General features: G+C 36.9%; 1 protein-coding gene across 2 annotated transcripts in view; it reads right to left on the bottom strand.

Annotated features, from left to right (window-relative positions):
• PPP4R4 (protein phosphatase 4 regulatory subunit 4) overlaps window positions 1–23,397 on the bottom strand; it is a 68,831-nt gene extending 45,434 nt beyond the window's left edge. For both annotated transcript variants that reach the window (XM_085317506.1, XM_085317507.1), the window contains exons 1-2: window positions 22,958–23,397; window positions 22,401–22,474 (exon numbers count right to left, since the gene is read on the bottom strand). In XM_085317506.1, coding sequence (XP_085173632.1) covers window positions 22,401–22,474; window positions 22,958–23,074 — 191 coding nt within the window. In that variant the 5' untranslated portion in view covers window positions 23,075–23,397. The remainder of the gene's footprint in view (window positions 1–22,400; window positions 22,475–22,957) is intronic.
• Between the last annotated feature and the right edge of the window lie 258 nt (window positions 23,398–23,655).

A 23,655-nucleotide genomic window follows, 5' to 3' on the forward strand; every position in this document is an offset into this window, starting at 1 on the left:
TTTATTTACAGGTACAAACAAGCAGTCCAATTTAGCTCTATTTTGCTAAATGCATACAAATGCACTTTTACAAAGGAGAACATGTTTATGTAATAAATGAGAAGCTGAAGTAAAAAGCTTTGACTAAAATCAATGGAGACTGGAACACCCTAACAGAAACACTATAATGTCCTATTGGAAAGTTTTTTTATTATTATTATTGTTTTGTGTAGTACTCCATAATGCAGCAGTAAAATTATTCAAATGCTAATTAGGTATCACTAGTATTAATAGGTTTAGCAACCTACATTTCAGGCATATTTTTGAAAGACAGTATTCTTCACTATCCTTACAAAGGTGATTTTCCACATTAGAAGGCAATATGAAAACTAGAAAACTAAGTACAGGCTGAAAGGCAGCAATTCCGGAATTCAAATCCTTGTTCTGTCTTTTCCTGCTGAGTAGTCATACACACAACAGTTCACTTCTGTATTAGGTTTCCATTCTGTACCAAACGCACAAACTATCATTCTACGTAAGAGTCTTAACATGGGAAAAGCTCTGCCCCAACAAAACCTTCCCCTTCCAAAAAGGATAAATCTTGTTATTGCATTTATATCTCGTTCAATGACAGATCTAACATAAAGGTGTCAGTACTTCCAAAGCATGTCTAAAGTTCAGCACACATGATTGCATTAACCTGACCTAACTTAGACTGTGCGTGGCTACCTCTAAGATAATTTTCTTTTATAATCAAGAGAGAAACAGGTCGTACTAGGGAACAATTTATCTCAGAATAAACAGGTCAGATAGACTGTACTTTACAAATGCCTGTTTCCTCCTACTGCCTATGTAAAGGCAGACACAAAGACTAGCTCACCTGTGAATACTTGCATTGTAACCAAATGACAGATCCTGCCTACAGAAATACATTACAAGCCTTTGTCAAGTTATGCTTACCTTTATCACTACGAGTAGTCCCACTGGTTTCCCACATAACAACATATAGCAACCTCCGAAACATTTGCACAATTACAACACCTAGCTAAAATAACTGGTCTGAGACAGTATCAAATATTCCTGGTTTCCAGATTTCAGCAGCAGTCAACAAGGGTATACCATCAACTTACTTAGAACTGTATTCTGAGTGAGTGTTATGCACCATAAACTCCATGCATCAGCGTTTTTTATTTGCAGGCCACTTAATTCTTTAATATTAAGAATAAAAAAAACAAATAGAAGAAGAGTTATCATAAATTCTACAATGAATAACAAGGGAGTAGCAAGCTGTGAACACTGTACTAAGGTTATCACACAGTGTTAATCAAGGCTGCAATATTCTGACCCATTCATGAAAATTTGGGACTCTCATCCAGAGCAGAGACTCCATGTTTATAGTTTCTATATATTTACAATAGCTAAAACCAAATAATCTCCATCCCCAGCTATAATTTTAATAGAGAGGTAAAACTAACTACACATGTTACCGGGTGAAGTTGAGAACTATGGTTATAATTCGGCAGCCCAAAAGTATTCTTTCCTGTTAAATGTGGCTATTTCAAATTTTCATAAATTACTTGTGTCTTCTGGTTGCCAGAAATAGTATGGTCTGAAGAAAGGTTAAAAGATCAAAATTAGCAGCTTCTGAGTTCCACTTCTATCTAGATCAATGATCTACCACATGATCTTAATATCAGATAATTTAGTTGAAGGATCATGACTTTAGTGTCTCTTTCCTCATTTTCCATTTTCTTCTTCTGTCATCAGAAAGAGGATGGAAATTTAAATCTTCATTATTTTATACATCTCAAATATTATATATATTTTCTAATTTTCTGAACTTTCAGAAAATTATACTGAAATATATAAAACTTACATGGAAATTTATAAGAGAGTGTAATAATAAAAATCTTAACCAAAAAATTCAACAGCCTAAAAGACAAGACAAATTGAAGATACATAATTTCAATGACAAGTAGAAAAATTTTGCAAACAGAGTATAATAATAATCCACATTTCCTATATTTTTTGGAGAGGAGTTATCTTTTTCTTTTGTTATATACCTTACTTTTTAAACACAGATGACGACTGATGCAATATACACTATATTTTAAAAATAAGTAGTATTACAACTGAAAAAAAACGTATCAGTAAATTTCTAGTTTAATCCTCTGTAGTAAAATCAAGCTACTGATGCGGAATTAAGCTACTGTGATTTTCTTTAAGAGTAGCAGGAGCCAATTTTCTGGCTTGCTTTCGTCTACACTAGTCTATTTTAAGTGTTGTTTGCAAACACAAGAATGTTGACAAGTTTCAACGGTCAAAGCTATACTAAAGCCATTTTCAAAGCCATTCAAAAATCAAGGAGAAGAAACTAGAGTACACATTTTCAGATTGATTTTAGTATTAATATCCCTACAACATCATTTTGCAAACATGTATGAGCTCTCTCAATAATAACATAGTCTCTCAGTAACATCTAAATTCAATGAGAGCACAGTATTGTTACCAGTAAAAAAGGATTTAAATTAAGATTATTAATCTATTTACAGCTTGCAATATTTTTACATTATTCAGAAGTATTTTATTATCTGATTTAAAACAATGAATATTAATTTTTAAACACGAATTTTCATATTTATGGAACAATTCTTTGAGTATGATATACTAATTCCAACAAAGCTTTAAAGCAGAACTGGGAAGTCTGCAGCCCCAAAGCGGAAAAGGGTCACAAGATGTATGAGGCCATGAACTTCATAAAATTCAACTTGCAACTTCATCAAGGAAAAGATGTGTACTTTTGTTCTATGCAGTTATAATGCAAAAAGTAAAAGTAATTTGGAGAAGGTATTTTATTGAATACTTTATTCATTTTGCATCAAGATGGAAGAAATCAGAATTGCTAAAAAAATGCAATTTTATGAGTGGGTAATGAAATGAAAAGTGGAGTGTTCCCCTTTAAACCAGAAACACTTAGTATCTGGCTTGCTGCCAATTAAGAATTTGCATCAGGAGGCATTTCACCACCTACACAGCCTGTAATTTTCCAACTGTGGAAGATTTTTCTTGTATTTCTACCAAAGAAGCTGTATCATGGATTCCCTTTTAATTATTAAAATCTCCAGGATTAAAGTGAATTACTGCTACACAGTCAGATTAAGATTTTTTTGGACTCAAAATAAATACTGAATAAWTATTTCCTTCAGAGTCACAGTAAGCTCAATGTTATAAAGAAGCTATTCCTTTATTAACAGTCCTAACTATAGAATAACTGACAGAGCTGTAGACTTAGAAGCAATTTAGCTCTACCTCCTTTGTGTAAGCAAAATCCATATAGATAACATTATTTAAATATGAAACTTCAGGTCTTGTTTTCTGAGTTCATCCTACAGGACACATAGTGATTTAACACTGCTGGGAATCCTCAACCAGGAAGGGAAGGTTCCCTGGTCTGGTGGTACTAGAACTGATCTAACTACAGGCTTCGTTAAGGAGTTTTCTACAATGAGATGACTGACTCAGCAACATCAGGAGTGCAAAGTCTAGCTGGCAGCCAGTCACTCGCATACTCCAGGGCTCAAGGCTGGAGCCAAAACTGTTTAACGCCTTCATTAATGACCAGGATGATGGGACTGAATGCAMCCTCAGCAAGTATGTATGTAATACAAAACTGGGAAGAGCAGGTGATATGTCAGATGATTGTACTGCCATTCAGCTGGAGAAACACGCAGGGAGGAACTCATGAAGTTCAACAAAGGCAAGTGCAAAGTTTTACCTTTGGGGGGGGGGAACGATCCCATCCAGTAGCAGAGATTGTGGGCTGACCAGCTGGAGAGCAGCATTGCATAGAAGGACCTGGGGATCCCGGTGGACAACAATTTGAACATGAGCAAGCAATGCACTGCTGTGGCAAAGGCGGCCACTTCCTGAGGTGCATTAGGAAGAACATTGCCAGCAGGTCAAGGAAGGTGATTATTCCTCTCTATTGAACACTGAGACCCGCCAATTCTGCACTCCCCAATACAAGAAAGACATTGACACACTGCAGCAAGTCGTTAAGATAACTAAGGGATTGTAGCATTTAATGTATGATGAGAGGCTTAGCAGGGACTGTTTAGCTTGCAGAAGAGAAGGCTCAGGGGGAAATGTATAAATACCTGATGGGAGGGACTAAAGATGGAGATAGATTCTTCTCAGTGGTGTCCAGTGGAAGGACAAGAGACAAGGGGAGCCTCTGAAACTGAAATACAGGAAATCCTACTTAAAACTTTTTTTTTTTTCCCTCAACTGTAAGGGTGGAATAGGCTGYCTGGAGAGGTTGTAGAGTCTCCATCTTTGGAGATATTCAAAACTAAGCTCAGGACCCTGAGTATGTTACTTTAATCGACTCTGCTTTGAGCAGGGAGTTGGACTAGATGATCTCCAGTGGTCCCTATTCTCTAATTCTATGATTATATTCATGATAAGTACTTCCAAGCTTGAAACCGTTTGAATAAGCTCAGGGCAGACAGTAAGGTTTCTTATTTTTTAGATAACGATGATAAACAATATTGCTAATGCTTTAAAAAAACAAWTTTGAGTTTAACTTAAAGGAAGTAACATGCATCTTAGTTCTCTGAAGACATATCACCATCACATTCAGACCTTATGAGCTTAGCTTAGCATAAAGCGCTGTGGACAGTAACTAGATCTCTTTTAATGTTCACAGTATATTTATCTTTGAGCCAGATATAGACAATCTCTCTTACATTCAGTATGTGTCCCTTATATGAGCAAAGGCCTGCAGCATCAGAGTCTTATTTGAACACTACATTTTGAAGGACATTTTAAAAACATATTCTGCAAAATAAAAAAATAGTCTCCCAAAGTCCCTGGGAACTCAATTAGGAACACTTATATCCTGAAAAGGAATGAAAGAGACTAACGCTGCTTCTTCTACAGCTGCTTCTTCATACAGACATTCTACATGTCTCTCTGCTTTGCTGGCACTAGTCTACAAAATATGACAGGAGCAGAATACAGCATAAAAGAGAAGAATGAGGTAGAGTGTTTACCTAAGCTCAAACTAAAGCAGTCTGTTTATAAGCTGACTTTTATTTAATGCTGTGTCTAACTGCCAAATAATTTAGCAAAAATTATTTGCTAAATAGTCATTGCTGAATCACCCACTTAAGTCTTGGCTTTGCATTATTACCTAAATATGCATTTGTTTAAAACAAAAGTAAAATTTTACTGACTTTAGTGAGGGAGGGATTTGACTAACACTGAGGAGCTCTTCAGAATCCTATTCTGAGTTTTCACAGAACGCATATACTTTGGTAGGCTTTTAAAGTACAGTCCAGTGGGTTAGAATGCACTCATGATACATTTCTAAATTTAGCCTTCATTAGACTTGATAGAGGATCATTAATACAGATTTTCTACTTTGCTTCATATATTAAGGTTCAAGAGAATAATCATAGCAATTCCAATTATATATTAAGAAAAAAATTCCCAGAGAAGTAGTCAGCATTGAAACAGAGTGCCAGAGGTTGGGAAATCCTTGGAGACATTCAAAATTCAGCCAGACAAGGCCCTGAGCAACCTAGTATAACAACAAAATTAGATTTGACTTTGAAGGTTGCCCTGCTTTGAGCAGTGCATTGGACCAGATGGCCTCCATAGCCACATCAACCTAAACTATTTGTTGATTACAAGATACTAAATGTAATCTCCTATTTATTTCAAAGTTCAGCATCTTATAGAGTTTAGCCCTTTCCAGAATTATGCAATACTAACTTTTCTTACAGGATATCAGTTCCCTTTCTGTATAATATACTGGTTGCCAAGGCAAGCTAGAAGAGGAGCACAAGTATAAATATCTGTCAATGATACAAGAGTACATGGTGCACAGGGCTTCCTTAAACAATCTACTTTTATTGTGAAAATTTTTGCATAGCAATCTTTCCTATACAGAAAAGGAAACTCAATCTTAAAAAATATTAAATTGCTTTCTCAGGACTATTCTTGCTAAGTAAAACCTAGTATTTAAAGAAGTTTCTGTTTTTAAATTTTGTCTTTGATTCCACAATTTCAGGATTTTGGTAACAGAAATATCCTACAGAGTAGAAAAATGTCCTGAAATCACAGATATTGACAAGTGATTTTAAGACCAGTTTTTAAATTCACTTCAAGGTGAATTCTCCTTCAAGATAAGACAATCTGCTATTTCTGTAAAAGTTTCTTAGCACTGGCGTAAGGCATATCTGAAATGCCCTAATCTTTATTTCAGGAAGTGTTATCTTTGTTTACATTTCAAATTACTTCTGTAAATCTAAGTCTGTAACAATAATACATGTCTAATCACTTATTTATTTGACATAGGTTCTAAGTATATAATAAACAGACCCAGTTCCATGGAAGGATCTGTCACTTCATTAAAGTAATTTYGTTTAAGAGCCTGAGTTAAGCAAAGACTGAAAAATATTAGCAGTAGAAATACTAGCACAGTTTTGAAATTGCATATTTCATAAGGGAGATTTCATAAACAATGTAAATGGCACAGGAAATTTTTCGGAAGTTATCCTCTATTGTGTAGCATATAATGTATACAAACATCTTGAATCAAATAAAAAGTTTTTTTCTAAGAATTTGAGCCAGGATTTGAAACTGCAAATACAGTATTCCTGATATACTTTTAAAGGTGTATCAAAGTGCTCATATTTCTGACATTGTAAACAGTAACTGCTAGAAAAATAGGCATTCTTTCCGAAGAAAGCTAGTATGAGAATTTAAAAGATATTACTCATTCATATATACACGCACATACAAATAATTATGGATATATACATTATATCATATTAATTATACTTTGTATTATGTATGATGAAACAATATTTGGACTCCCACACAGTATTCCTGCAATTTTTGTCTGCCAGAACATCTTTTAAGGGCCAACAGTTAGCTGTGAACATCATATATCAATCCCTAAACTAATTTATGTTGTCCTAGGAGCCAATGGACCTTTTCTCTATGTACTAACCTACATGCTAACATTTAGGTATACAAGTCTTCACATATACAAAATATATGAAAAAATATTCTCCCTATTCTAGAACAGGGAGACAAACCATGCTCAGGACTGTGATACAGCCAAAGTCACCTCGAGTAACTTTACCCTTTAACTCTTCCCACCCAGCCCCTGCTACCTGTCTAGCAAGGTCAAATAAAGAGGCTAATCTACACTTGTATTTTTAAACTTTTAAAATTAAGCTGCAAATAGGACAGAATAAATCTGAAATTGTAACACCTGATTAGTTTTCATTTTAAGTTATCAGATATCTTGACATATCATAACATTACTGACTTCTTATATTTTACATTGCAATTCTTTTCTATTAAAATTATATTTTCTTCAAAAATACTTTCTCCTCCTAATCTTAAAATGTATGTGACACCGGTCATTTTATACCATATCTGAATCAAATCTACACAGTCTTTATGTTAAAGAAAGAAGAAAATCTCATCTTAGTGAGATCATGGTGAACATGCACCACTACATATGAAACTTCTAGTACAATTCAAACAAGAATGAAAAACAGTATTTAGCTGATCAGTAGTTATGTATTCATAGCAACCTTGTTTACCAGGATCAGTTTGTTCAACTTAAGTTTCTTATCTCTGTTTGCTTGCTGAAGGGCTGTCAAAGAGAGAAGAATTCTAATTCACATAAATAGTTCTTTTTGACCATGTGCCAAAACAAATGTACTACAATCACACAATAACTTGATTCTTTCTAAGATCATGAGCTTCTATGGATTTAGACATTAATTACTATGAGGAAACATTAAGCTCCTCTCCCTTGATTTTTTAAAAAAATTTAAAGAATACAGAAGTTCCCTAAAATGTATTTTTTTTCCCAAATATTAGTTTAGTATCAGTATTACTAATCTCCTAAAAGGTAAGTGCTTCCTTTTCCTTAGATGACTTACAGTGCACATTGCATTTCTTATGGTCTCTGGTTAGAGTCTTCACCTGTTTTTCTTTTTTTTTTTTTTTTTGTCTAAATTTAATAAGTAAGATCAATCTTTTGACTCCAAGATCAAGATAATGCACTTTCCAATTCCCAGGTGATGTAACACAAATGAGCTAGTAGCTGATACTACTCCTCCCCTCTGCCCAGTCATCATTCACTGACTTAGAATTTACAATTTTCACTTTCAACAAGAGTTAACATTCCACAGCATGCTTTATAGGAACCCTTCTGAAAAAAATAACAGACCCATTATTTTTCTACATACAAAGTAGCAGGGAAAAAAAAAAAAACACAGATGCTGGTCAAATGCTAGGAAGGTAAATTACTTTTGCTTACCCAAATTTATCTTATAGCTTAATTTAGACATAGGACCTTTTTTCATTCAGCCTTATCTGTTGCATCAATATACTTCATCCACAGTGATAACTATTTCTCATATGCATGAAAGCAACAAATGCCTTAAATGGCCAAAAATATACTAGCATCTAGTTAGTCTTTTTCAACTCAAAGGTCTTATAAATGTGAGGCTTTATACCTTACAAAGCCAAAGGCTTCCATATCATTACTTATCTGTGTGTCTTTTTATCATGTATTCTCATCTCCTCTGACCATGATCTATTCCATGCCACCTCAACTGCACAATTCATAATTTTCTTACTAGCCCTAATCTAGCATTTGTGAAGTTGATGAGAATCTTCTTTTAAGAAGTTTTTAAAGATTCTTGAGACAGAAAGCAGTATCTGTACATTTCAACCTCTCCTGTAGAATAATACCTTTTAGGCCTAAAATCACTTCTAATAGAATGTAATATCTTCCTTCACATCTTCCCTTGCTATGAGTCTCTTCAATCTCTTAGTACCTGAGTATTCTACACTAATTTCATCAGCCTATCACTAGGAACTCCTCTGCACAGCTTTAGGAGAAATACATCATAGCTTAGGAAAACAATTATTACTGCTCTGTTTCTGTGTAACTTCATAAAAAAGCCTCTTTTATATATAAGCAAGCGCTTGTTTTAAGGTAAGGATTRTGGCAAAAGCCTGAAATTACCATCTAAGACTTAAAATACTAAAATTTTAAGCCATCTTTCCCCCACCCCAAACAAATCACTTTGTAGAAGTGGACATCTTTTTTTCCAGATCCAGAATGACAAACAAGTTGYTGTATCAACCATTGTAACATAGGCAAATCATACATAAATATACTTGGTATACCAGCTGATCATCCATTTTCAAAATCGCACAGAAGAGAGGACCAAAAAACTGGAAAAATAAGAACAGACATCAGAGACATGTCTAGTAGAGACATAATGAATGCTCAGTACAGAATGAAAGGACATAAAAGCTTAATGAAAAGCAAGAAGGAACAGATAAAATAAAAATTGCTAAGATAGCTTCAAACCCTTTAGTGTTCACACAGTATTTTTTCCCCCATATTCAAGAGAAAAGTATTACATATGTATCTCTATATATCTATCCGCATAATATATGCATGATAGATAATAGCATAACAGATAAATTTTAGATAGATATTATTATGTATAAACTGAGCTCTGGTATCAATTTGAAAATYATGTGAGTAAAATCGTGAAAAATATAGATGAACTATAAGCTCTTTTGAAGAAGCTGCTGAGGCAGTTATTCCTTTCCAAGCAAAGATATCTGACTRTGACCTCAGAATGACTTCAAATCCCTAACACTAAGATTGTACCAAATTATTGTTGTTAAACATCCTGGTCACCCAAAAGAAAAAGTTCATGGGGGGGGGGGGGACAACAAAACAACAAAAAAACAAAGCCATGAACTTGCCCCTCATATAAATTAGCTTCCAGACAGCTTGGAAGTGGTAAGTCTTGCTTGTTCTCTATCTGTTCATTATTCAAGTATTTCCAAGTAGTATTAGATACCTACTTCAGATTGAAGCAGTTACATGCACCAACAATATTACGTCAAACCGACATAACTACTGACCGTAGTTTTATTTCCTTAACCATCAGAAAMAACTACAGCTCAAGAGCAACTTTCCCACAGAAATAAGCGAATAACTAAAAATTACTCCCATTTCAAGCTGTTGTTGATTCATGTTCAGTTAAAAAGAAAAAAAAAAGGAAAAAAGTGCTTTACTTGGTTCACATTCAGTTTGGAAAGCAGGATGAAATTCAGCTGGCTAATTAAGATGAAGAAAGTCAGACTCACTTCTCAGAAATATATGGAACTCCTTCAGTTGTCAGCATAGGGTTTGGAGTAGACAGATAATTAAGCAAAATTATACAAGGAACATAAATCTTTCAGGTTTTCAGCTCTCTGGCAGAATAATTTCAAATTGTAAATAAAAATACATATAATATTATATATATAGATAATTCATCTGTGTTTAGACACCTATTAAAATGGTTACAAACACAATGCCAGGATCCTCCCACCTACCCAATGAGGTTTAGGTAATTATAATCCCAGACCTTAGTCTTAATAATGTCYTCTGCCTTCAAAACCACTACTATGATCTTAAGTGGTCTTCTGTTAGACTATTTTTTTCCACATACTCGTATTTTAAATTATTTCTAACAGTACAATTATCGCAAAAGGAGTTTGACATTCTGCAATGGAAAGAATAAATAAAGCATTTACCAGTAATTCCACCCAYATTTACTAAAATTAGTTCAGAATCCTCTTCAGAAGAAAAGGATACCTCTTTCCTTTGAATGCATCTTAAATATGCTCAATTGCATAGATCCTTCATAGCACACCAATTTAAACTACCTGAATATCTGGCTTATCCATTTATTGTTGGTATCAACATCCTYCTATTGACATAAAGGAAACACAAAAATTACAGTAAAGTAACCACTGACACAACACCATTTCCAGACTGCATTTCTTTTTCCTTTTGTTGTGTTTATGTTTCTGTTTTTCACAAGCAAAGAAGCACCTCACAGATGACTAAAAATGTATAAGACAATTTCTGACTACTAAAAGGAATAGGTCAGTAAATTTTTAATCTAAACTCACTGCAGAGTATTAAAGCAATGTGTTACTTTCATGAACAATACTTTTACAAGGGACCTGACATGGCATCCTTGCAAATGTATACATACAAGTAGAATTTATCTTAAAAAAATAACACTTGCTGCTTCAAATTCCAACGTTATTTCACTGTATCCAGAACTCTGAAGTTCTATATGTATACCAGACGGACCACAGGGTCCTTACATGTGTTGTACAAACCACCTCAAGCGGTATACAGTCCTTTGAAGACCATGAGTTTAAGGCAAACTCTCAGTCACAGGAAAGACTGCACAACAGTAAAGGTAAATTTAGGAGTCACACAATTAAAAGGGGAGGAATAGTATTTGGGGGGGGGGAGGAATCAGTTTTCTGAACTCTAGACTCAGAAAGTGAGAGCAACAGAATAAAAAATTACCTAGCARTTCTTTACTTCACCAAAAGCATGCAAACTGAATCCTAGTAAGAAAAATTCCCCTCTTCATTAAACCAGAAAGTTAGATGAAGCATTAGAAAAGTATGTACTTCAAATAGAGTCCTAAGAATTAGAAATGAACAAATAAGTAAGACTCAAAGATACTGATGTTAATTTTCTTGACCTAACTACTCTCTGATGCATCAGTTTCAAATAGTGATCAAAGTGCAAGAAAATTTATCTGCCCTTAGGAGTACGTGTACCCTTGACTTTCCATACCAGTATGCACCTCATCATTTATCACAAACACATGGCACAAGTGTTTTCATGTGTAATATAACAACCCTACAAGATTCAAAAGAAGTTACAAGTAAGGCTTAAAATGTACCTACAGTTGGCCTTTTATGAAGCAAGAAATTAGAAGTAATATTTTTATGTTAAACTATATACTAAATAAATAGCTTAGTTTTAAGCAGTCATCATTCTTTTTGTCATTGATTTAGTGATTTGTACTTAACCCAGTTGTAAGAGACAAGAACAAAAATAAATCTTGACCTGAAGACTATATCCTAAATAACTTCTAGCCCTGCAAAATGGCAGAATAATAGGTACCCTAATCCAGATCTTTTTAGTGAAATTATATAAAGGAGATTAACTGTTTATAACATAAGAATTTTGGTACAAGCAGCAATGAGGCAGTGACTCATGTTTTGCTATTTAATATGGACATAAATCCTCCTCCTCAAAAACTCAGCTACAATATCAGCAGTGAAAATGGCATCTTTTCTGCTTCTCCCTCTAAAGCCAGCATTTTTATCTCCATGCCTGCACAGCAATGTAAGTAATGTTACCACGTAAACATGTCTATTAAAGCAGAAGTCCTTCACTTTTCTCTTTTACATATGCTTATTCTGTCAGAAAAAATACAAATAGTTCGTATTCTCAAAGAAAACACAGTTAGCATTTTTAAAGAATTTCTTAACAGTACCTCATCTCAATATAATTTGGAATTACTAATGTATTAAGATAAGCAACATCTCTAAAACTTTGAATAGTTTCATATCCATTTGACGTACATGGAAATTGAGTCACAGAAGCTGTCAAGTATCTTCAGTAGAAACTAGAGAGCACACATTACCTTGGAAACTCAAACCACAAGCTGGTCAGCTGCATTTCTTATGTAGTATAGGCAAACAGTAAATTATCCCATTTTGCAGGAAAAAAGAAGTAAAATTTTTTTTGCAAGTAAAATTTTGGGGTGTATTTGAGTGCAATAAGGCTTCTACTCTTGTGCAACCCCATTCATATCAGTCAAGCTATCACTGCTTGGACTCAGTTTGAATTCAACTTTCTTGCTCTTCAGCTGGCAAGGGAAGTCAAGGTGGAGTTAAATAGGCATCTTTGAACAAGTACTATTTAATTTTAGCATTAGGCCTGTGACGTCTCTAGTGCTTAGTATTGTTCTTCATTATTAAAAAAAAATGGTTAATGGGGGGGGGGGAAGCTAGTTGATACCCATCAAAATCGATCCACTGTTTTTATTTACAGAAATGTAAACTCACATTCTTTTTGTTCAAGGCACAATTAACAAACCGTATACAAAGCTATTCTCAAAAAAAAAAAAAAAAATCAAGTATATCACTTTGTCACTCTCACAGTGAAAAAAATCCCCCTCACGTTCAGGCAGAACTTCCTGTGCTTCAATTTCTGCCCATTGCCTCTTGTCCAGTCACGTGAGACAACTGGAAGGAGTTTAGATCCATCCCCTTGACACCCTCCCTTCAGKTACTTGTACACATTGATAAGATCCCCCCTCAGTCTTCTCTTCCTCAGGCTAAAGAGGCCCAGCTCCCAAAGCCTTTCCTCTGAGGGCAGATGCTACAGCCCTCTGATCATCTTCATAGCCCTACACTGTACTCTGTCCAGTAGTTCCATGTCTCTCTTGTACTGGGGAGCCCAGAACTGGATGCAATACTGAAGATGTGGCCTCACCAGGGCTGAGTAGAGGGGCAGGATCACCTCCCTCAACCTGCTGGCAACACTCTTCCTAACGCACACCAGGCACCAGGATACCGTTGGCCTTCTTGGCTATAAGGGCCCATTGCTGGCTCATGGTCAACTTGCTGTACACTAGCACTCCTAGGTCCTTCTCTGCAGAGCTGCTTTCCAGAAAGTTAGCCCCCAGCCTGTACTGGTGAAATGGGGTTATTCCTCCCTAGGTGCAGGGAGGTGCCTTTGTTGAACTTCATGAGATTCCTCTCCAACCAAATCGCCAGCCTGCCCAGATCTCTCTGAATGTCAGCACAGCCTTCTGGTGTATCAGCCACTCCTCCCAGCGTGGTATCATCAGCAAATCTGGTGAGGGTGCAATCTGTCCCTTCATCCAGGTTGTTGACGCATAAGTTGAACAAGACTGGCCCCAGAACTGACCCCGGGGGGGAGGGGGGGGGTATCACCAGTTACAGGTCTCCAATTAGACTCTGCACCACTAATGACAACCCTCTGAGCTCTGCCTTCCAGCCAGTTCTCCATTCACCTCACTGTCCACTCATCTAACCCACACTTCCTGAGCTTACCTATGACGATATTATGGGAAACAGTGTCAAAAGCCTTGCCGAAGTCAAGGTAGACAACATCCACTGCTCTCCCCTTGTCTACCCAGCCAGTCATTCCATCACAGAAGGCTCTCAGACTGGTTAAGCATGACTTCCCCTTGGTGAAGCCATGCTGACTACTCCTGATCACCTTCTTTTCCTCCACATGCTTGGAGAYGACATCCAGGATGAGCTGTTMTATCACCTTTCCAGAGATGGAGGTGAGTCTGATTGGCCTGTAGTTGCCTGGGTCCTCYTTCTTGCCCTTTTTGAAGGCTGGAGTGACACTGGCTTTCCTCCAGTCCTCAGACACCTCCCCTGTTCTCCATGACCTTTCAAAGATGGTGGAGAGCAGCTTAGGAATAACATCTGCCAGCTCCCTCAGCACTCATGGGTGTGTCCGATCGGGACCCATGGATTAAAATTAAACAGGAACATCAGGACTAAAAAACGCACCATAGGATGTTTCTGTAAACAGAGAAAGAGCAATTTTGGAATTACTCAATGACTAGCCATAGGATTTGTTAAGGCACATGGCATGTATCTAAAATCCATTAATACTTAAGGAGGATGGTCAAGGTCTTTTCAATGATAATTAACAAGTTCACAAGAGTACAGCAATTCTACTCAGTCCTGCTGTAAATTGATATGACTTATAAGGAATGACTCAGCCCATCTGCACAAGAGGTGTTCCCATCCTCTGAACCCACAGCCACCCAACAACATGCAATAAAGAAAACTGCTCCTGACACAACCACTATCAAGATAGAGAGTTAGTCTGATGCTTTTATTCCTTAACATTAATCCCTCTCAGGTTAACACTTTGGAAACAGAAAGATACAGGAACACTGACTTGAATGCAACAGAAGCCAAGAAAGCACATTTAAGATAAAAATATTTGCATCATCAAGAGTCCAGTCAAATATTAATATGGATGTGAAATATCTGGTACATTTGACTGCTTATATAAAAATACCTGCTGGAGGCAATAAAGCATGCTCTAGACAGACATATCTAAGAGATCTAGCAGAAGTTTTCAAGTGGTTCTTTGTCTCTTTTCTCATTTTGTTTTATTATGACTCATAAGGCAGAAAGCCATTTTTCTTCCTTAGACAGTGGTGTTCATCTGACAGACTATAGGGAGTAAACATTCAATGGGAAAAACTTCATCTTTTTAAAAACGTTTCCATTAGATCAGCAAGGTTATTCACGGAGAGAGAAGAAACTTCAAAAACTGTAGTGATTGTGATGGCCATGCAAAACTATTAATACACTCTTTGGAGAACAGTTACATAGCACTTCCATTGCTATCATGCTTCAATGAAAAGATTCTTGCTACTTTTGAATCATTAGGGTATCTTTAAAAGTCTTTCTCTGGGGGAATAATTCTATCTTTGGCTAGAGATACCATTTAGAGCATCAGTTTTGGAAAATGGAGCTAGTCACTTTGGAATCTAAAACTACTGTCTTTTTCAGGCACAGAGTCCTATAATAGTGTGTAATTTAACAGTTGATTCTTTAGCCATAATATGTTTTGCCAGACTATGTCAACAGAAGTCCACACCATAGAAATGTGTGTGCTTATAAAAAATTGCCTCTTATGTCCTTCTCAGTCTGTCTTCAAGATCTGAAGAGAACTTCCTGTCATGTTTTCTCCTGTTTTAAGATTTTTGCCTAAATAATAAAATAACCCTCGTTTGTTTTCTGTGACATTAAGCTTCAAGCTCTGAGACTTGACAAAGAGCTAGTGTAACTTTACCACAGTCTTGGAGCAAAGTGGGAGAAAGAAAAACCATTAGTGTTGCTAAAGCTAACTTATTTAGCGAACAGCTAAATAAAGCAGCTCTACAAACATACCCCAGAGAACACGATTAGTTTTAAACCTCAGTGAAACTATTTCAGGTCTCATTTCTAATTATTCATGCCGCAACACATCAGTTAAGGCACAGGCATAGACCCAAGCCAAGTCCTAGTTCCTGAAATCCTTAGAATTTCATCTCAGAAAAGCAACTTCCCCTCACATAAAAGTGTGGAAATGTGAGCCAATATATAATGGAGTGTTATCTGTCTCACCTTGGGGAGATCTAGAGGAGCATCTCAAAGAGCTCTAAACTGAAATGTTTGCCACGGCATGTAACAGCACTAAGAACCATTGTTCTGAATAGTCTCATGAAAGTACTTACATGGAAGACAAGCACTTGATTTTGGGGATAAGTRACAGTGCATGCTATTACCCTGACAGTCTCAAAACTGGATGTCCAGTACTGCTTTTAGGGGAAGAGTAGCTGGCACAGTATTAACTGCTCCTGCTTCTCTTTGTCTCTGTGAAGTAGCCAGAGTCAGAGAGCAGGACCATGGAAGCATCACACGATGATGTGAAGACTTCCTATGCTTTAAACTAGCCATAATGATTGTCCTAAAAACACCAGAAGGAGTTTACAAAAAAAATAATTAAAAATTCCTTTCAGTCATCAGCATATTGCAGTCATTATGTTATGGGATAAGTGTCCATGTGAAACTGTTCTTAGATTTGACCCAAATGGGCAGCCTGACCTACTCTTTGAGGAGTCTGTACCTCAGATTTATTCCAACACAAAACATTATGTTTTTTGCCAACTATATATCCAATAGAAACTGCAAGAGTATATCTTCACTTCCTGATCTGAACTAGTGCAACACTAGTATGTTACCTCTTGCCAAATCAAGCAAAGGATACAAATATAAACTAGTAATATTGAGCAGCATGAGGATAAAAGCTTCTTACAAGTACAAAATGTTGTTATAAACAGTTGGAGTTTTGTAAGGAAGGTAATATAAAGGAGAATTATTAGAGTCATATGCTTGCACATTAATTATGTGTCATCTCACAATGAACTGTGTAACTGTTAAAGTCATTTATTAAATGTCAATGCTCATCTAAACAAAAACAAAACAAACTCACCCTCCTGCTGCGCAGCATGCTATCCYTGTATGGGATTTGTCACGCAGAAACAAGGAAGTATTGTAAATATTAGCTGGAGAATCTCATGAAGATCTTTTTTTTAAGTGAGCATGGTAAGATCTTCCTTGGTTGATAGAGCAGGTGTTAGACATAAGAATTGCTCTACTGTGTTTACTATTGAAAAGGGCATCCACACAGCTACCTAGTTTCTCTTTTATTATATCATGCAAGTAGATGCTCTGAAACATAAATCTAATTGACATCTCTGGAAGAAAATTTGTAAATGCATAAGGAAGAGCTACCATTGATCTGACACATCATAGCACTCCTGTAGACTTCAAGAAATTCATTTAATGTCAAAGGGCTSAAATAAAACTATATTCGATACATTATGCTCTCTAATCATTTCAATCAGTATTTGATTTCAAAGACTCAAAGTATAAATTCAAGATCAGCCTAGCCTGTCCTAAATCAATTCTGCTATTGATGGAAAAGTGGTCTACTACTATCTCYAGCTGTGACTTCCTCTCCCCTCATGCATGCCACTTATCCTAGCAGGAGCAGTCATGAAATTGCACATTTTGTCCAAAGTGATGTACATGAAAAACTTAAAATTAGTTTTAGGTCAAATCAATTCCCTGATCTGGACGAGACTGCAGGGCTGCAATATTAGTGCCGGCATGCAAAAAGTAGCAGAAACATGCAGTCGGGGAGAAAAGAACTACTATTTCTGATATAGTGAGAGCTTCAGTCATTTTAACCTGTCAAACTGTAACATAAGACATTAACTCCATTAGTACCATAAACCAGCCAAATACGCTGGTTCACTCATTTCTRTTCCCAGGCCACTACCCACTTCTCTTGTGCTGGCACAAGAGTTTTTTCAGCTGCATGAGGTACTGAAGGACAGAGCTGATCTGGTTTAAAACTAACCATTATTTTCATGGTTCAAGTTTGGCTCAGATAAGTATCCAATTTGCTTGTGCAGGCATAAGGGAGAACGTATCACAGAGCCTAGAACGAGCAGCCAGGGAAAGGACTGGCACTACCATTTCAATGTATTGACGAAATTGTGGCCTGAGGAAGTGGGAAAACAGATATTTTTCTCTCTCAAATTTTTTAAGGTTTCCTGGAGCACTATCTTAATCTCTGCTCTGTATAATATTTACAAGCTGGTTCTTCATGTGCAGGAAAAGGAAAATCAAAAAAAAATCACAACATTTTGTTAATAGTTTTAACATTTATAGTTAATATATAATGTATAAAAAGATCATTAAATTTTGAGAATAGTCTAGTTGATTTTGTTGTATCTCATGAAGCCATTTTTATCATCTTTATGCAAACTTGCTAAGTTTCTAGACATTTAATTCTTTTCAGTTTATCTAAAACACCAATTGTGTCTTCAAAACAATGCTAAATGCTTTGGAGGGTTTTTGTGTTTTCTATACTGAAAGATAGGATCATTCCAAATACAAAGTACAGTATGCTCCCAAAAGGGTGAATAATTCAGTCTTACGCCTTAATAACTCATTATTACTCTGTTATTTTGAATATGACAGAAATGTCAAGGCCTGGAAGCTTTAGCACTAAGCAAGTACAAACAGAAGTAGCTGAATACAAAATAATACAATATGCTTTGCAATGTAAAGCCACTGGAGAAACCTACCAGAAAAGTCTTCAGAAAACACTCTACAGCATGCATGCCAGTAAGCATCTCTATACCTGAGCCAGATTCACATGAGACAAAGAATGCATAGTTTGCTATTGGCTTTAAGCCATAAAATGGTATTGTAATGTTACAATAACACAGAAGAGAGTAAGTTAGAACATCAGCTAGACATCATCAAACATAGAAACTAAGACCACTGGCAAAAGTTCATAGCAAGAATAAAGATTATTGTCCCTGAGCTACTTACTGCCACTCTCTTGCCAGAGGTCACACTTTCCAGAAGAGCCAGCAGAATGCAAAGAATTCAGCTGCTTCAGTGCAAAGTCTGGCAGCTTGCCTTAATTTGCTGATGAAATGGTTTTCAGCTAAGTCATCAGAATTGACACCAACATGGATGAGACGTACATAGTTATTCTGCTCTCCTGTTTCTGCTGGAGCGGCAGCAACATCCAAAACACATGCAGAATACAACTCTCCAGTTATTTCAGCTAGCCTTCCAGAATTCATCAAGTACTCAGGCTTAAGTTCTGAAACTTAGATCCTAAACACTTAGATAGCTCACTCTCTTTAATCACCTAAATCTATTTGATTTCAACATGAAGTTCATAAATATCCCTGACAATCTGGTCTAAAGAAGCCCAATTCCTCAACCAGAATCAAGGTTAATTGAGATAAGAACAAATGACAGCCCAGTTGGCTACCACATTCTTATTAGATCAGAATTTGCTCAGTCTAGTAGAACTAATTAAAACTGATTACTGTGAGCAACAATGATCTAAGGCTGCAGTCCACCCATGCTTATATCTTATGAAAGTGACACTTCCTTTTGTTTGCACAACTGTTTATATATCCACAGAGTGAGCCAAATCAAGGAGTTGATTTTAGCTGAAAACTAATCTGACTCTAAATGATTAGTTTTTAGCAAGATCAATTCATTAGCCCAGCTCCTTACACAGCTTTCTGAATAGCAGTACTGGCAGAAGAGCGGAGTTTGAAAGCAAAGTCATCCTTTAAAAAAAAAAAAAAACTCAAACAAAACAACCCCCCATCAAAAACCACAAATATATATAGAGACAGACAGCTGTTAGGATTATCAAAGTTACAGTTAGTAGTTTAAAATGTAAAATCAAAATATGACAGCTAATGAGAGAAAATGAATTAAAAGGAAAACATATCCCTATGAAAGTAAGGTCCAAATCAGTTAATACGCCAATGTCCTTACTGTGTACTCAGTATACATTTTGTAATAAGAATACAGTGATCAGAAATTTACAAAATATATGACAAGATATCATGGCTAGATATRGTATCTTATTCTGGAAATATGAGCTAATCATTAAATAGATATGAATACATGCTAGATGGGCAAAACAACTGTACGGATTGTGACATCAAGAACTATAAGAACACATCAAACTCTATAGTATTACTGTCAAATTAACAAGTAATACAAGAAGCCAAAAAAGAAAAATGAACTGATGAAATAGATATGAGATCTGGGAAATTAATGCCCCCTCATCTACACAGTATAAGAAGAATCAACCACAGGGGTGAGCAAAGAAAAAAAAAAGGAAAGAAAAGAAATGCAATTCAGGCATCAAAAACCTCAGACAGTAAAAGGTTATACTAATCACTCAAAGTAGGGTGCCCATGTATCTGTTTGCAGACTATAATAGTAAAGATTTTGGAAGCAGAAATTGAGAAAAATGAGTTTCTACTGGACATACTACAAAAAAATAGTGTTATCTAAGGGTGGACAGGATGGGTTGGGGGCTTTTTGGAAGGAAAGAAGAAGGGGAAACATGATGAAAGTGGCTGGAGCTTTTGTTTTTGTAGAGAACGAAGGCCATTACAACATGAGGATTYTCTTTGGACTTATATGAAAGTTTATTACTAAATATTGGCTTTGCTGTAACATACAAAGGCTTCATTCAGTATTACTCAGCTCCACTGTGCTGTACAAGCAACGCTATTTTAAAAATATCCCCCTCAATAAGTTAAAAATCTCTATCTGCAGATTAGGGCTACATAAATAAGTGACAAGAAGATGTGACACAACATGAAGCCTTTTAATTCTCTTTGTACATATTTAAGGTGAGAGATTTGGTTTCTATTCTTGTTCTTGGGTTGGGGAAGGGGAGGTTTTGTTAAGGATGTGGGTATAGCATCATCCTCTCCAAACTAAGCACAGCTATCATTGACAATTCATTTCAATCTTGCTAAAATAAATTTTATAGTGCGATACTCAGAAAAGAGAGTGTCCTATGGGATAACATCAAGGAGAATTCCACATAAGGGACAAGTTGAAAGAAGGCAAATAATGCACCTGCAGGAGAAAATGAGGCATGAAAAGACCAGGTTGATGTATCATCAGAAAGAAAAAAAGCAGGGCTATTGTGTTGTAATTGATAAAAATATTGGAAAGACAAAAATACATGTGCTTACGCACTAGATATAGGACACTACTTGTGTTACAGACAGCTTTTCAGCTCTGTTTGCTCATACTTCACTCAGTGTAGGAAAGGCAATGCACTACTGAACAGCAAAAGCTTCCGTTGGATTAATGTATAAACACACCTGCATAACGTTGAGGTAGAGAGAAAGTAGACGAGTATGTCAAGAATAGTTCAAGGCCAAGTGAAAAAGCAACTAGTAAGATGAAAAATATGAAGTCAAACCTTTTAGCCTTTAACCAGGCAATGATCCAGTAATGACATATTGCTGGAAACACGATCTTTAATCAGGGAAGGAGCAAAGAAATCTACTGTTACACAGAAGAGGGAAAAAAGGAAAAGGATGACCAATTGYTGAGATAAAAGGCCGCACTGGTTTCTCCAGATTTCCCTAGAGCTAAAAGACTACTTTGATTACAGGGAGTACCTGCAGCAGCAGTAGTTTTAAAATCCATTACTTAATAAAGAAAAAACTGGCAAAAAAAAACACACACACAAAATTCAGTACCAAAATACTACTAGTGGACAAAAACACTTACCTAAAAGTAACACCACAATTAAAACACTGAAAAAATATATTTTTAAAACTGAGGTRGGCATAGGCTACATGAGCACTTAAAATAGCAGAATAAGCAAGCTACAAGGGAGCTGTAGCTGGTTCTCCAATTACTAGATATTGTTTAAAGTACATATTGAAATCAAAATCCCTCAGAAYATTTGAAGTCTCAGAGATTACTTCTGCAGCAGAGTTGAAAAAGATCTGTGTTAGAAATCATCAAAAATTAAGCTATTTGAGTAACTGCAAATAGGTACTTTAAAGAGGAAGATAAAATGAAAAAAAACAGAACATAAATAATAAAATAGTATCTTCAACAGTATTTCCTAAAGACTATAAAACTAAGTCTTCTTTCCAGATAGCCCAAATGTATGCAATATTTGCAGACAGCTCTATTATCAGTTTGTGGTAACTGCCTATGCCCTAGAGTGAAAATGAAGTCAATGAATGATTGCTCTTCTTAACATCAGCACTAAGGGAATCTTGCAAAACCAACTGCAGGGAAAAAGAAGATGAAGCACAACTCATTGCTGGAGAGGGCCATATTAGAAACTCAGCAAAGAAATAATTGTACATCCACACAGGCATCCCACTGCATCCACATTTAACAAAATGACAGTGTCTATTTTTATCTTGCCTATATATTTAATGTAGCAGAAAGTACAGAACAACTACTACTTAAAGATGGAAAATAAAAGGACTAAAAATAATAGCACAAAACAACTATATGTCAGCCTGATGGTCAGCAGTGTTTCACAATAATACTTTAGGAAATACCTGAGTAGATAAACGGCCCTTTCAATATCATTGAGTTCTTCATCAACTGTCAGTCTTTCTATTTCTTCTGGTGTCTGTCAAGTGTGAAACACAGATCATGAATTTACAATGTCATACTATTTCCTTGTTTTAGTCTCCTGAAAACCACCCCTTCCTCCCCACATTCAAGGATAGTTAATTGAGTAATTTGAATTTAATCCTTGAAATCGCTAGCCAATTATTTTAAATTCAGTCAAATAAATCTTTTACCAGGAAGAGATGTGCTATAACAAAAGTAGTTTCGTATCAGATACGCTCATTAGTAATCATTTAAAACACAGCATAAACAAGTCACATATAAAGATCTAAATTAGTCTATTTTTTTTTCTAGCTTAACATTCTTACACCAAAAATATTAAATTCCTGCTACACAGAAGTCAAGACTGTATATTCCAGTATAACTGAAAAAGATCTTTAATATTCTAAAACAAACCGCCTGGTCAGTTGGCAGTGCATACACATAAGCAGAAAAAATTTCAAACGGATTTTAAAGCATCACTCAATTTTGAAGTATATACCTTCAGGCTCCTGCGTACCGGCCTTTCTATAATAGTTAGTTCCTGCAGGTCTTCTATGTATCCAAATAAATTGCTTTGAGTAAAATCCATTTTGGAAAAGAAGATTATTGGATGCATGTAACAACGAGAGCCTTTGGCAACCGACGCTCTCTCCGAGTCTCACATCGCACTGAAGGAGAAAGCACTGACAGCTCGCAACACCCCCTCCAAGTCTGCGAGCAGCGCCTGCCTCCCGCTGCTGCCGCCGGCAGCCGCCGAGCCCCGCCGCGCCGCGCACACTGCGGCAGCGGCCCCGCCGCCTCCGCCACAGCCTCCTGCCGGCAAACTTTCTCCGGCCGCTCCGCCCCCGCCGGGGCGGGCCGGGAGCGGCTCGCTGCCGCTGTGCGCTGTCACCTCGGGGCGAGGAAGCGGAGRGAGAGTTTGGAGCCAACTTTCCTCTCTTCGCCGACTGCGCCCGGGGGGGGACACGACCGCCTCAGGGCCCGGGAGGAAGGCGCGGCGGGGGGCGGCGGGGGCAGGAGGCGGCCGCTGCTTCTCCTCCGGCGCAGGCTGCGGGCGCCCGCTCGCTCCGCTCTCCTCAGGGGAGGCGGCGGGTGAGCGAGCAGCCGCGGCCGGCGGAGCCCCCCGCGGACGCCGCCTCTGCCCTGCCCGGCCGGGGTGGTGGCGGGGGAGGGACGGCGGCTGTGGTGCAGCGCCGC

The sequence above is a fragment of the Rhea americana genome, unplaced genomic scaffold, assembly GCF_003343005.1.
Source record: "Rhea americana isolate MKP2758 unplaced genomic scaffold, rheAme1 scaffold_5, whole genome shotgun sequence".
Lineage (NCBI taxonomy): Eukaryota > Metazoa > Chordata > Aves > Rheiformes > Rheidae > Rhea > Rhea americana.